Source organism: Typopeltis vanoorti, chromosome 16, assembly GCF_054136105.1.
Source record: "Typopeltis vanoorti isolate ZY-2024b chromosome 16, IOZ_Tvanoo_1.0, whole genome shotgun sequence".
Taxonomy (NCBI): Eukaryota; Metazoa; Arthropoda; class Arachnida; order Uropygi; family Thelyphonidae; genus Typopeltis; species Typopeltis vanoorti.
Genome location: NC_143564.1, coordinates 77419038 through 77435000, shown reverse-complemented (window position 1 = coordinate 77435000; position 15963 = coordinate 77419038). Strand labels below are relative to the sequence as shown.

Here is a 15963-nt window from a genome sequence, read left to right as displayed (position 1 = left end):
ACAGAAGAAGACTGGAAAAAGAACTGAAGCATTTGAAATGTACTCTTAGAGAGTATTCCTAGGAATAAATTGGAGAGAAAGAAAAACCAATGAAGAAGTCTTGCATGAAATAAAAGCACAAAGTATTGAAGAAGACAATCATAGAAAGAAAGAAAGAAAGAAAGATGAAATTCCTGGGGCACATATGGATATGTAATGAATGGATTGGGTTATAAACATACTAGAAGGGAAGATATTAGGGAAAAGAAGAAGAGGATGGCCAAAATATACATTCATAGAGGAGTTGTTTAGATTAATCAGAAGAGATTATAAACTACTAAAGAGGAAAGCTGGAAATAGGATGACCTGGAAAAGGAAACTTGCCATAGCAAAGGGGACTGTCCCTTAGAATGATGATGAAGTTGATCTCAAAGAATTGCCTATTTATTTAATAACCTTTAATAATATAAACATTTATGAAAATCATTGACAATGATAGTTGTGCTAGCCATTGGATAGTTAACGATATGCAATAACAATTTTAAAAACAAGCTATCTTAATTAGATAAACAGAAAGGGCTTAATATGAATATATAAATTTAATTCATCCTGCAGTTAATACATTACATCAAAAATAAATAAATAAAATAATAATAAACCCATACCTTTTTTGCCCAAATAGGCAAAGCAAAACGTTGATCATCCATTATCATAATTTTTAATTTATCAGATCCATATCCGGCTTTCTGAAGAGATGGTCCCAAGTTCAATTTGATAAAATCACGTTCAAGTTCTGGAGTAAAAGCCATACTTTGAAAAGGAAATGAAGGAATCATTCCATCAAGTGGCTCATTCTGTATTGTAATACCCCAGAAAGTAATATTATATTTTTCATATGCCTGAAGAAACCTTGAAGCAGAGAAAACCATGATATGAAACAGCTGGATTTTTTAATACAAAAATTATAAATAACATTGTATAAGTGAATATTAGATTCAGCATTATTATAAATAAAATTTCATGACATACTTCTTTTTTAAAATGTTGTGTTAAAAAACAGATAATGTGTAAAAAAAAAGCTTAGCTTATTATATTATTGATGTTATTATTATTATATTATTGCACAGGCATCTCCATGGAGGCTCACACTATTTATGCAATGTCTATCACACCTCTCAAACTCATTCACAGACAAACACTCATGATGGCATCTGGTAACCCAGTCCACTTATTCATAATTCTCCAACAAAAAATCTAGCCCACGCTCCTTTTCACACTCTTTATCTGTACTTATCAGTGTAGTTTTCAACTTTCAAGTGATCTCTTGAGCTATTTTGCCTACATTTTGCAATATGTGCTCTAAACTTCATCTCCCTGTCAACCATCACTTCGCTGGTCTTTTCAATTTCTCACTCCATTCCATTAATAATAATTATTGTTATTATTATGATTCAGGCCTCCATGGAGTCAAAAGACTCATCTCGGAAAGCCCATCCTAGAAAACAAAAAATCTATCATATACTCCTTGAACTCATTGACCGTTTGTGTGCTCATCACTCTATCAGGCAATACATTCCATGGTTCAACCACCCTCCATGCAAAGAAACTACTCCTCACCCTCTTGCTCACAACTCCCTTTCATTAACTTCCAGGGATGGCCCCCTTGCCTCACCCTACAACCAACTCTCAACAGTTTAAAAGCCTCAATCATATCACCTCTCCTTCTATCCACCAAAATAGTAGCCCAAATTCCCTCAGCCTGTCTTCATAACTAACCTTGTACAGTCCTGATACCATCCTAGGTATTAGGGTGCAGTGGAAAGGGTGCAGAGGCAGATTCCTCTGCACCCTTTTCACTGGAGACCAAATTTGAGAACAGCAGCCCAAGTGTGGTCTGATCACCGCTTTATACAATGGAATGACAACTCTTTTATCTATGCAGGTCAGTGTCCTCGGTATTGTAGCAATCCTCTGGGTTACCTTCACCACCTTTGCAATATGTTCCCCGAATTTCAGGTTTCTATCAATCATCACCCCTCCAGATCCCCTGCCTCCCCTGTACATACCCCCCCGACAGAGTTTGCAGCCTCTAATCGATGTAACCCAAACTTCAAGACTTTACATTTTGCTGCATTAAACTGATATCCCCATTCATTTGCCTATTAGTCCAGTTTATTCAAATCCTCTTGCAGGGCTGCCACATGTGCACTATTACTAATAATCCTTCCCAGCTTCACATTATCTGCAAGCCACTGACAATGCAGGTTCCAGTACGAAGCCCTGTGGGACCCCACTTGTAGCTAATCCTGAGTCCAGTTCACTAACCTGACATCTAAATCCATGGGTACCAACTTAAATATCAGCTTATCATGTAGTACTCTGTCAAGTGCCTTTGAAAAATCCAAAAAAATGGCAGAATATGCCTTTCTCTCATCAACTGCTCTTGTCACTTTATTATAAAAGGGAATTATATTACTAAAGCAAGAGTGCCCCCTTAACAAATCCATGTTGATTCTCACAGATAACATTACCCTCATCTGCCCAAAGCTGTATATGGTCCCTCACTAATTTCTCCAAGATCTTAACAATTACTGATGAAACACAAACTGGTCTATAACTTGACACTTCCAAAATTTTGCTACCACCCTTATGCAATGCAAAGATACCCAAGCATAAGGGTGAATGGCACCCTTATGCTTGGGTATCTTTGCATTGCAGGTACCTTTCCCTTGGCCAGACTTGCACTAAAAAGCCATGTAAATAGAGCTGTTCTTTAGCATATTCTCTCAAAACCCATGGCAAAATTCCATCCAGTCCCACTGCTTTATTGACATCCAGAGTACTCGGTATTTAGATGTCAATCCTTGGACCTGCCCTATCCCTCTAGTATTAAAACCTACTTTTCCAAGATGAAATACCAATAAAGTGTTCATTGAGCAATTCCACTATATCCTTTGCACCAGTCAACTCTATTTACATTTTATCCAGCAATGTCATTCTTCTGCAATCATTTCTCCTCTTACTAATTCCTTAAGATTTTCTTTGGATCTCAGGACCAATCTCCTCACATATTCCAATTTTGCCTTCCTTATAATACTAGTCGCTCTCCTGGCCTAAGTCTTATATTTTTCATGCATCTGCTCTCCACCCCTCTCCTTATATCTCTTCCATAACCTCTTTTTAACCTGCAGTTCCTGTTTGATATTGTTTGTCATCCATGTCATCCACTTTACATCAAATTGTGTCCTCCTCTTCACTCGTGGTATACAGCTCTCTATTGCTTCTAATAAATATTTCTTCACAATTATTCAGCACTAATGATATCTCACCCTTCCAATTCCTCCCTCCATGGAACTGACCCAAGTTGATATTTAGGAGACTATTATATAATCACGAGCCTTATAATTCCACATACATTCCCCTCTCTTCTTTGATACTCCTGCAAGTCTATTCATCTCTTCCAAGTCAAAATCACATGGTCACTCTATCACTGGGGGGGGATGCCATCTCGGTTATTATCAGCTCTTCTGATGTTATGACCAAATCAGAAACTCTTCAACCGCATGTTCCTTCTACTACATGTTGCCTAAGACATTTATCTCTCAAGAATTCTAGAAATTCCATTCCTTTATTACTACTGTACATGCAGTTTCCTCTTCCCAATATATACTGCTGTAGTTAAAATCTCCCATAACCATCATTCTTCTTCTTTTTGCACTTGCCAAGCTCAACTGCCTAAACATCTTCTGCTCCTCACCCTCTGTGCTGCTTGATTTGTAGCAATGCCCTCACTTGGATTTGTAACAACACCCTCACTTGGAGTATCCACATACTCCAAGCCACCTCTACCTCACACCACATCCTTTCAAAACGATTAGTGCCATTGCCCTCCAAATTCTCCATTCTGAGAGGACATAAGTCATCACTTATCATAAGCAGTACTCCACAGCCATGTTTTCCCTTCCTATTCTGTTGAAAAATGCTGTACCCTGTTACTTCTATTCCTGTTAGTATGTCATCTTTCATCAACCACATCTCAGAGATCCTAATAATCTTTGGACTGGCTAATTCTATCAGCACCACCAATTCATCTCCTTTATACATATATTCCTGGCATTAGTATAAAGAATAAAAATGTCACTGTTTCTATACCTATCATTATTCCCTCCAAACTTCACTGGATTCAGCATTGCTTGATTTATTCTCCCTTCTTTCAAGTACCTATTCTCACAAGAGGCCATTCCTACTACCATCCACCCTGATAATTCTAGTTTCCCTGCACTGACACACTGACTCATTCAGAGAACAGCAATCTTTCTAGATGCCTATGTCTTTCCTCATTCAAATGCAAGTGGTCTCTCGCATACAGTGCCTTTCTGTCCTCAAATGCCTTCCATGCATCCATATACTCCAAGCCTCTCTTTTGACACATTCTTGCTATCATACCATTCATTATTAATGCTCTTCTTTTCAGCTCTTCATTATCATACCTGAGCAACACACACTATCTTCCCTCTCTGAGTCTTCTTCCGTACAACTTCAAGCATGAACCTCAGATCTCTTGCCACCTGATTCACACTGCCTCTCAGGTCATTCGTGCCCACCATCACAATCATCTCTTCCACCCTGCTTAATTGCCACAGCCACACTTCCCATCATTCCTACAGGTATACACTCCTCAGGCACTCTATCTTGCACATCTTGCACACCATGGATCATCAAGTCTCCATACATCACACTTTTTACTACTCTGTTCCTTCCATGCTCACCTGCATCCCTCGCTCTCTCTCTCTCTCTCTCTCTCCTCTTATGCTTTCTTTCTTTCTTCCCCTACATGTCAACTGTCCTGATATTTCTCTATCACTGGTTCCAGCACTCCCTTGCATTTTTCTCATTCCTCTCTCCTGCTGTTTCTATTCTCTCCTCTTCTATCATTCCCATAATTCTCTCTCACTCCTACTCTGATTTGCATTCATCGCTTGAATTCACTTAGTCTCTTCTTTCATGCTTCTTAACTCATTCCCGAAACATCCTACCTCTTTCAGTACATCTATCTCTCTCTCTGCAAACTATGCACTCTTACTCATCATTCATCCTCCCAACTATGACCATCTCCAAAAACTTCACAATGATTCAAACTTTCCACACACTCCACTTTTATTTCTCTCGCCTCTGATGCAATACTGCTGAGGTCTTTTATATTAATCTCTAACTCACAAAGTTCTTCACATTTCTTACATTTTCCACATATATGCACTCCCAAGCTCCAGGACACATACATGCCACAAGCCCCACACAACACAAATTTTGTAGCATGCTATGCAAAATGTAGTCCTTAAATGGGGAAGGACTTGGTGGCAAGCCATTGGTAGACTGAGCTGCAGCAACTGCCATCATTCGAATATTGCACAAAGAACCAAGTACTTAGAACTACACTTCTTAGATTAGAGAGAGGGTTTCCCAAACTGCGTTCTGCAGAAGGTGAATAAGTGTTCAGAAAAGTTCTCCTGGAATTTGTCATTTTAGTTTTCTAAGCATTTTTCATGACTAAATATTTTATAGTAAAATATTCTGAGGAGAATAATATTCATGAATATGTCGAAAAGCTCAGACCCAGAATGCCTAATAACATCTGTGTATTGTTAATTTTCACACATCGAAACCTTTCAACATTTGGGAAAGAGAATACCACTGTTAACGACTGGTCATAAAAATTGCCTGCAAGTGTATTATAACAAAGGGCAACGTATCCTCTGTCCTCAAAACTGAAGGAAATAACATCTGTGTAGCAAATGTCAGTGACCAAGCGGTATATTTTTAAAAAAGGAAATATTCATGTTTTATATTCATTAATTTTTCATACTCACCTAGTGAGGGAAATATAAGTCTACCTTCAAACTCTCATTCTGTTACCTTCATCTCAAGTAATATTCTCTCAGGGAAGAAGGTTATCAGCAGAAATAGAGTAAGGGTGTGAATAGGAAGCATCAGGCCCAGATTCTTCTCAGTCCTATGGTGTGGATGAGTGTGTGAAATGTACTACCAGTAGATGTTGCAGCTTCAGTGAATGTTTTTAAACAAAAATATGATCAGCTATTTATGCATAGTGTGACATAGACATGACCTCCCTTGATGAGTGCTTGGTTTCCTGGAGGAGCTTGCATAATAATTATAACAATCTTCTCCAACTTCTACATAGATTACCTAGTCACACTGCCTTCTACTATACAAAAACAGTACATTGTTTTCTTCATCATTCATCAGAAAGATGAGAGAAGAATGTCAAATAGCCTAGATACTAGTAAGTCTTCTGGTTCTGTTGGTAGCTCTGCTCAGTGATCAAAACTTGTTCTCCTTTACTAATGCCCACCCCCTTATCATCTGTATAATTTTTCATACTCACCTGGTGAGGGAAATATAAGTCTACCTTCAAACTATCATTCTGTTACCTTCATCTCAAGTAATATTCTCTCAGGGAAGAAGGGTATCAGCAGTCAACCTCTTTGAAATGAGATCCACCAAGTAATTCATGACCACCAGTATGAATTCTACCATAAGAGATCTATAACAGATCTATTAGCACACATCAAAACCTTTGGTGACAAGCCAAGGAAGGTTTGGGTAAAGTTATGTGGATTGATATTTCCTGGACATTTGATTGGGTCTGATAAAGAGACCAACTTATAATACCATCATCATATAGTTCAGGGGTTCCCAAACTGTGTTCCGCAAAATACCAGTGTTCCGCAGAAGTACATTCTGCGAGAAGTTCTCCTAGAGCATTTTTCATGAATAAATATTTTATAGTGGAAATATTCTGAGAAGAATAATATTCGTGAATATGTCGAAAAGCTCAGACCCAAAACACCTAATAACGTCTGTGTAGCAAATGTTAGTGACCAAGCCATGTATTTTTAAACGTGGAAGTATTCATGAATCATCATCAATTTTCACACATCGAAACCTTTCAATATTTGGGAAAGGGAATACCACTGTTTATGACCAGTCATAAAAATTGCCTGCAAGCCGATTACAACAATGGACAGCGTATCCTCTGTTCTCAAAACTGAAAGAAATAACATCTGTCTTGCAAATGTTAGTGACCAATCAGCAAGGAAGTATAAAGAAAATTTTTCCACTAAAATTGAAGATCAAGATAGTCTGTATCCGGTTCTCAAATCTAGTAATACTGAATACTTTCTTTGCAAGTTCGTAATGTAGGGTGAAAGTTTCGAAACCGTAGTGCCGTGATTTTTTAAAAGTAATAGGCCTGCAGATTTAAATTTTAATATGAATAAGAGACTTTGTTTAATTTTGGTATTAAGAAATCTCTTGTTGAAGGTGTTTTAATTAATGTAGTAAATGATCAGAGTCTACTTGTGAAGCACGATAGCACAACTAAGCGGATTGTATGAGAGGAGGAAGATGGGTATGAGGTTTAAGATGTGATGCAGTAGCACAAGGTGATGGAATGCATAAAGTTGAGGATGAGACAGGTAGCAATGGAAATCAGAGTCAGGATCAGGGAAATGAGAGTGGTCAGACCAAAGAGAGAGAGGTGTGGTATAGCAGCTAGAAAAAAGAATGTTGGTGATGGTAGAATGGCCTCAAAGATATAGGAATTATTATGTTTGTACACAAATGTAAGGAGTATTTGAAACAAGAATTTGTTGCATTGATTAAATTAGTATGCCCAGAGATAATTGGAATAAGTCAAACTTAGTTGTCGGGGATAGAATATATAATTTTTCGGAAGGATAGAAATGTGAAGGGAGTGGGATGTTATTAATGATTGCAGAGGAATTATGTCCACAAAGTGCAGAATTTGATAGTGCATGTGCAGATTTTGTTGAAATTAACAGGCTAGTATATCTGATAGGATGCTGTTATAGGCCACGGAATGCGGAGAATACTGATTATGAAATGTACAGGCAAATTGGTTAGGCATGTAGAAAAAGGTTAACATAATGGTCCACTTTAATTACAGGAATATAGAATGGAAGAAGGAGAGTGTATGGGAACAAGGAGAGTGAGTTTGTTGAATTTATGAGAGATAAACATCTTACGCAACATATGACTGAAGCAATTTGAGGTTTTAATGTTTTGGATTTGGTGATAACTTCACAAGATGTAGTTGTTAAAGAAGTGTTGACACTGCCACCAGTTGGTGAGATAATAATGTGGTACTTGTTTGGCTGTGGTGAAACAAGAAAAGATGACTGCCAAAAATGGGTATATGTAGAAGTATAAAGCGGGTGATTATAGGAAGCTCTATAGACAGTTAGCATCAGTTAATTTATTTATTCATGTGGGGGTTCCCTCATTCCTTGACTGCTCCTTAGCATTGGAGCAGTCAAGGAATATCCTGTGATTATATCCTGTGTGTTCAGGGGGCCAGTTTGCCTGCTTGCAGAATGAAAAACCCCAGATAAACTGGAGGAAAAACCATGCTGTCCATGCCCAAGACCAGCTACCTTGGCATTGGCTGAGAAAGATCCTTAAGCTCCTCACATCATTGATGGGAATCGAACCTAGGATATTCCTTCCCCTAGGCATGTGGTTGTGAAGCTCATGGCTACTAGGCTAACCGTGCAGATGTTAGCATCAGTATGTTGGGTAGATGAGCTGAACAGAAATGATGTTGACAATGCATGAAAATTCACAAGGCAGTATCTAACACGAGTAATGTATAACTGCATACCAAGGGTAAAGCGAGTCAGTAGAGGAGGAGTGAAATGGATGAACTGTGAAATTAAGCAAGCTGTGCTGGAAAAGAAAAGGCTATGGAGGAGGTACAATACAGTTGGATCCATGAAGAGTATAAAGTGCAGGCTAAAAAGATGCAGTAACAGAGGAGATTGGCTGGTCAGGCCAAGGTTAACTCAAGGGAATTTTTCTTCTATATCGCAAGCAAGAGAAAGAATAATTATGGCAGGTTGACAATTGTGAATAGTCATGCAGCAGAATAACAGTTGCAGAGGATATAGTGGAGTTACCGAAGGAGCATTTTATCAGTGTATATCATACTGGTGTAAATGATGCAATGCAATATATAGAAAGGAGACAAGTATTAGGAGAATAAGAAATGTATCAGGTTGTGATTGGGTTAGATCTTAATAAGATTGTGGGAATGAATGACTTATTATTATTATTATTGTGTGACACCTCCAGGGAGTCCTAAGACTCATCAAGAGATAGTGTGCCAACAGCATCGAACAATTGAATCCCTTCCAACTATTAACCATGCACAAACTTGCTTAACTTTTTGCGTGAGCCATTAGTAACAGAGGCTCTACCAATCGACCAACCATTGCTGGCCATGCCATATCACCATGTATTCTTAAAGAATGTGCACCACAGATGTATGCCCTTGACCTGGTTATTTAATCAATCTAGCATTGGGTAGGATTCCTAAGGAGTGGAAAGAAAGCAAAATAGTACCACTCCACAAGCATGGTTCTAAGAGCTTCTAATTAGTGTCTGTATAACTGCAGTTATGATCAAGGTGTTGGAGAGACTAGTTAGGAATAGAATACAGGATTGGGTTGATGGACATAGCATTCTTTATTATTGTCAGCATGTGGATTTGTAAAGGGTGGGTCCTGTTTTAGCAATTTACTTGCATTTTATGATAGGGTAGCGAGTGTGTTAGATAAGGGAGAATCATGTACAGTGATATTCTTGGACTTTGCAAAAGCATTTGATAGATTACCACATGATAAGTTGAAGTACAAGCTGCAGAGAATGGGAATAGATAGTACATTGGTTAGATGGATCGGAGATTGGCCCTTTGAAGGATACCAGCAGGTTGTGTATGATGGTTGTGTACTGCAGAATGGTGCGATAGAAAGGGCAAAATAGCAGCTAGAGTGCATGAACAAAAGTCGACTGAATGAACCAACCAATAATAAAAGGTATGACAGGAAAAATAGACGTATGAATGTGAACATGAACAAAATGAAGGATAGAGTGCTGTATGGAGACTCGTTAGTACGAGGTGTGCTAGTAGAGGATTTGACAAAATCGTACCAAACAGGTGCGACCATAAAGGATGTAACTGAGTCTATTCGAGAGCAAAAGGAAAGGTTGAAAGAAATGATTGTTGTGGCAGGTATGAATGATTTGAAAGGAGATAAAATGGAAATGATAGAAGACCTGAATGAATTGTTTGAGGTAGCAAAAGAAAAGAGTGAGAGAGTTAGAATGATTAGTCTTTTGCCATGGTATGACAGTGAAATGTTTAAAAGGAGGGGCTTAATTGCGAATGACTTTATGCGTGGGTTATGTATGACAAGTGGTGTGGAATTTGTGGACATGTGGAGTGAGTTTGATGGGCAAAAGGATCTATATAAGATGGATGGCTTGCATTTGAATGGTTACGGTATAAGAAGACTTGAGAAAGTGTTGCTGAATGTAGTGGATGTGCAAATTCAGGTTAACTAGATTTGTTAAGGGGGGGGGAGTAGATATACAGTCCTTAGGGAGGCAGTTGAATGTAAGAATGAATATAATATGCTAGAGCAAATAAGGACAACAAACCAGAATGGGATAGTTAATATAAGGCATCAAGGTAGGGTTGGGACTAATGGAGGTCTTAAATTCATGTACACTAATACTAGGAGTATTAGGAACAAGGAAGAGTTTTTGGCCATGTTGGCACTTCCAGACCACAGGTTATTGGTATTAGTGAAACATGGCTCACTGTAGATGATATAGCTAGTGGGATTGAATGTGATGGGTATAGTGTGTTCAGGAATGACAGAGAGAATAAAATGGGGGGAGGAGTATTGTTGATGATAGCTGATGAGCTACAGCCAAGGAGAATAGAAGTTGAATTGCAGGATAGAGAAAAGAGCACATTTGAGGCCATTTGGTGTGAGATTGTGGCTAGCAGAACTAAATATATAATTGGGTGCTGCTATAGACCAGGTGATGGAAAAGATGGTGGTGACAGTATGCACAAGCAACTAGAAGAAATGAGTGGAAGGAGGCTGATTATTATGGGAGATTTCAACTACGGTCACATTGATTGGAGTGAGGAGACGACACACGGGAGGAAGGAATTGGATTTTATGCGGTTATTAAAGGATAACTATCTGCGACAGCATGTAATGGAAAATACTAGGGGTCAGAGAGTGCTTGACCTAGTAATCACATCTGAGGATTTGGCTGTAACGAATATGACCACATTGCCACCAATTGGTGAGAGTGCTCATAGGGTCTTGACTTGGGAGGTGGCTAAAGGTGTAGAATTTTCACTTAAGACAGGGTACATGTGGAATTATCAGGCTGGAAAGTATGACAAGCTTAGGAGTTTGATTGGCTCAGTGCCATGTCATGTACAACTGCAAGGACTAGAAGTTGATAGTGCATGGGAGGTAGTTAAGAAGTGCTTGCATGAAGCAATGGCTGACTGTATACCTAGAGTCTGAATAATAAATCAAGTAGGGGTTAAATGGATGAATAACACCCTTAAGCTTGAGCTGCAAAAAAAGAAACAACTATGGAGGGAATTTAAGGAGAAAGGTGACCGGCAGGCACATGAATGGTATAAAGCGCAGGCTAGAAGGGTGACGAGCGTGGTAAGAAAAGCAAAAAAGGATTACGAAAGAACATTGGCCATGCAGGCTAAAGAGAATCCTAAACAGTTTTTTAGATATGTAGCAAGTAAAAGGAAAAATGTACATGGCAGAATGATTTTAAAGAATGCCGATGGTAGGGAGGTAACTGAATCAGTTGAGATAGCTGAGTTACTGAGTGAGCACTTTGCAAGAATATATCATCCAGGTGGTGACATTGCAGAAACTAATAAACCAGTAGATTATACGGGAATTGTGGTGAATGAAGTGGAGGTGAGTAGTCTATTGCATAACCTCAATGTCAATACATCTGTGGGATTGGATGGTATACCAGCTCGTGTAGTACGAGAAACAGCTAAAGAATTGTCAGTACCCTTGACCATTTTGTTTAATTTAAGTCTCGGGTCTGGGTTACTCCCGAGCGGGTGGAAGGAGGGGAAAATAGTTCCACTGCATAAAGGTGGTTCCAAGACTGCTGTTGTAAATTACCGACCGATTAGCATATCAGGAATCATTGTCAAGGTCTTAGAGAAATTAGTCAAGAAAAGAATACAGGATTGGATAGATGAAAATGGGATATTGTATGGGGGACAACATGGTTTTGTGAAGGGTATATCATGCTTCAGTAACTTGCTCACGTTTTATAACACAGTGACGGCTGAACTGGATAGGGGTAATGGGTTTACAGTGATACTACTGGACCTTGCCAAGGCCTTTGACAGGATACCACATGGAACCCTAATCAGTAAACTGGAGCAGATGGGGATAGATATAGGGTTGGTAAGATGGATAGGAGGGTGGTTGAAGGAGAGATACCAGAGAGTGGTTTATTCAGGAGTGGAGTCAAAAAGACGTCTTGTGACCAGTGGAGTGCCGCAGGGCTCTGTTCTTGGACCACTGCTTTTCAATTTGTTCATCAATGATATTGGAAAGGATTTGAGAGGAAGTGTTCACTTGTTTGCTGATGATGCAAAGTTGGATAGAGCAATTGTGAGTGCACAGGATGTCAAAATTTTGCAGGATGATTTGGATAGTTTGGAGAACTGGGCTAGGAAAAATGGATGTCAGTTTAATGTGGCAAAGTGTAAGGTTATGCACTTTGGGGTGAAAAGAATAGCAGCAGTATATTGCATTGGTGGAACCGTACTCCAGGAGATTGATGAGGCCAGGGATTTGCGAGTGCTGGTGGATAGGGAGTTGAAGTTTAGGGGGCATATTGCAAAAGTGACTAAAACAGCTCACCAAATCACTTGGCTTAGGAAAAATACTTTAACATGCAGAGACAAACAAGTTGTTCTTCCTCTGTATCGAGCCTTGATAAGACCCCATCTGGACTTCTGTGCCCAGTTATGGGCACCAGGGTTTCTTCGTGATGGGGAGGAAGTGGAGAGGGTCCAGAGACGAGTGACCAAGATGATAGCAGGTCTGTGGAATGAACCTTATGAGAATAGGTTGAAGATTTGTGGGTTGCAGAAATTGGACGATAGGCGAAGGAGGGGTGATATGATTGAGACATTCAAATTACTGAAGGGTTTTTATAAGATTGATCCAGAAGATATTTTTGAAAATATGACTGGTGGTGGGAGGACTAGGGGCCATGCATGGAAGCTGGGCAAGAGCGTGGTTGACAAGGGTGTTAGAGCTAGGTTTTTTACTTGGAGAGTGGTGAATGAGTGGAATAAGCTTCCAGAGTCTGTTGTGGGTGCTACGACCGTGAATGAGTTCAAGGCAAGATATGATAGATACTGTGTGAATGTTGAATAGTTGTTCCAGACATGATGTTAGGGCCTCCCTCGATGAGTCTGTCGACTCCTTGGAGTTTCCCGGAACAATAATAATAATAATGGAGCAGTGTCTCAAAAAAGGAGGATAACCATTGGTGGGCTTCAGGATTCTGTTCCTGGGTCCCTGCTGTTTAATTTGTTTATAAATGATGCACCATATGGACTGACTGGGGAAAATCAGTTGTTTGCTGATGATGAAAAGTTGGAGAGAATTATAAGTAAACTGCTGAAGTTAATTCCCTTCAGGAAGATTTGAATACACTTTTGACTTAGACAAAGGAGTAGGGTTGTAATTTTAATATTAATAAGTGCAAGGTGTTGCATTTTATTATTATTATATTGTGTTTCCTTCCTAGGAAACACAAAGTCTATCATACCAATCCTCGAACTCATTGACCATTCTTGCTCTCACCACTCTATCAGGCAATGCATTCCACGGTTCAACCACCCTCCACCCAAAGAAGCCACTCCTCACTCTCTTGTTCACAGCTTACTTTCGTAACTTCCAGGGAGTGCAGAAATATAAGGCTGTGTACTATACTGATGGTGCCATACTGCAGAAAGTGGATGAGATTTGAGAGTGATAGTTGACAATAGACTGGAGTTTAGAGGGCATAGGTAGTTTCAAAGGCTGCATGTCATAGTGCTTCTATGATAAGGACTCTAACATGTAGGAAATGGTTGTGCCACTGTATAAAGCACTTATCAGACCACACTTGGACTACTGTGCTCAAATTTAGTCACCTAGTTTTTCGGTGTGATGTGGAACCATTGGAGAGGGTCCAAAGATAAGTGACTAAGACAATATCAAAACTTTGGAATGCCGGCTATGGAGAGAGAGGCTGAAGAAATATGGATTGCAGAGTTTGGTGGATAGGAGGAAAAGAGATAACATGATACAGACATTTAAGTTAGTGAGAGGATTTTATCACAAGGGATTATAAAAAGAGCAGAAGGTGAGAGAGGAAGACCCAAAGGCCATCTCTGGAAGTTATGTAAGAGTGTGGTGAAGAGGGGTGCGAGGAGTACATTTTTTACATGGAGATTGTCAGTGAATGGAATGCATTACCAGAATGTGCTGTTAATCCAAGGAGTTAAGGATTTTAAGAGTCGCTATGATAAATATGTTGTCAGTTGAATGAACCTCCCACGATGAGTCTGCTGACTCCATGGAGGGTGCAATAATAATAAGTAATGAATAAATAAATGACTGTTTCTTCAAATACTGGAAGAAGAATATCCCAATGGAGACTTCTGCACTCAACTTGTTCCATCTCTATGAAAGGAAACATACACACCATCAAAACAAGCACCAGGCACTGCAAACTAAATGAAGCCAATTCTGCTGGATATTTATAATCAATTCCAAATTTACTCAGTACCAGTTAGATTTATATATGATAATGGATACTAGAGAGTGGTCAAGAGGATAGATGGTATGGCTTGGAATATATGGTAATTGCTTATGTGTTGGAAAACCAAGATATACTGTGATGTTGAGGATACACAGCTGAGAGTAAGTTGAGCTGATGTCAGGAATAAGGAGGTAAAAATCATTGTTAGTGATTGTATGGGTGGGTTAAGTAATATACAGATGGAAATAGTTATAGAAAGATATGGTATTTCCTGTAAGGATAAGAAAGGAAGGAGAGTGAAATTGATTACTATGTCCTCTAAAAGTGGAAATGCAAGAGGAGAAAAAACCAGAGCTGTAAACCAAGAAGAGAAATTTGGTCTTATTTGGAGATCTTGGTATTATCAAAGGTAACAAGAGGGAGAGAGAGATGAAATGAGATTTTTGCTATGAGAAAGAGGACAGGTGTTCTAGTAGAGTTGAAGTTGATGCGATTGTTTTCAATCCAGTGGCTTGTGACAGCAGTACCAGGTGAAGGAAGTAGATAAGATTTAGTGAGAAAAACCAGAGCTGTAAAACCAAGAAGAGAAATTTGGTCTTATTTGGAGATCTTAGTATTATCAAAGGTAACAAGAGAGAGAGAGAGAGAGAGAGAAAATGAGATTTCTGCAATGAGAAAGAGGACAGGTGTTCTAGTAGAGTTGAAGTTGATGTTATTGTTCTCAATCCACAAGAATGGCAAAGGAGATCAGTTTTTAAAGCATTATGATAGTTCTTAAAGCGTAGAAAATCTGAACACTAAAAAATCTACCAAATGAAGAGGGAAGAATGAAGTATACTCTCATCTGCAACTATGAATAGTCTGTGAGAGGTGATCATTTATGTATGGGAAGAAAAGAGTGAAAAAAGCATAGAACACTTGATTACTATGGCACCAGGAAGAAAAATCTAAGGATAGTAAATTGGCTTTCCTATCACAAAGAGGAAAGGCAAACTATATCAGCGTTTCTCAAACTTTTCCTACGACTGAACACTTCACAAATACTGAAATTTTCACGGAAAACCTTGGTTATTTTGTAATGTATTAATTAATAATTAATTGTTAATTTAGCTGATTTTTTATTAATAATTGATCATTAATCATTAATTAATAATTAATTAAACATCATTAAATGAATCTGTGCTGATTTTCATTGACATATCCCATTCTGATCACCAAAAATTTATAATATTATTATAAGTACTTACAAATGAATGAAAACTTTTT

General features: G+C 38.8%; 1 protein-coding gene across 2 annotated transcripts in view; it reads right to left on the bottom strand.

Annotated features, from left to right (window-relative positions):
* LOC150098145 (lysosomal acid glucosylceramidase-like) overlaps positions 1-15963 on the bottom strand; it is a 235650-nt gene that overhangs the window by 122869 nt on the left and 96818 nt on the right. For both annotated transcript variants that reach the window (XM_090406013.1, XM_090406012.1), the window contains exon 6: positions 645-888. In XM_090406013.1, coding sequence (XP_090262139.1) covers positions 645-888 — 244 coding nt within the window. The remainder of the gene's footprint in view (positions 1-644; positions 889-15963) is intronic.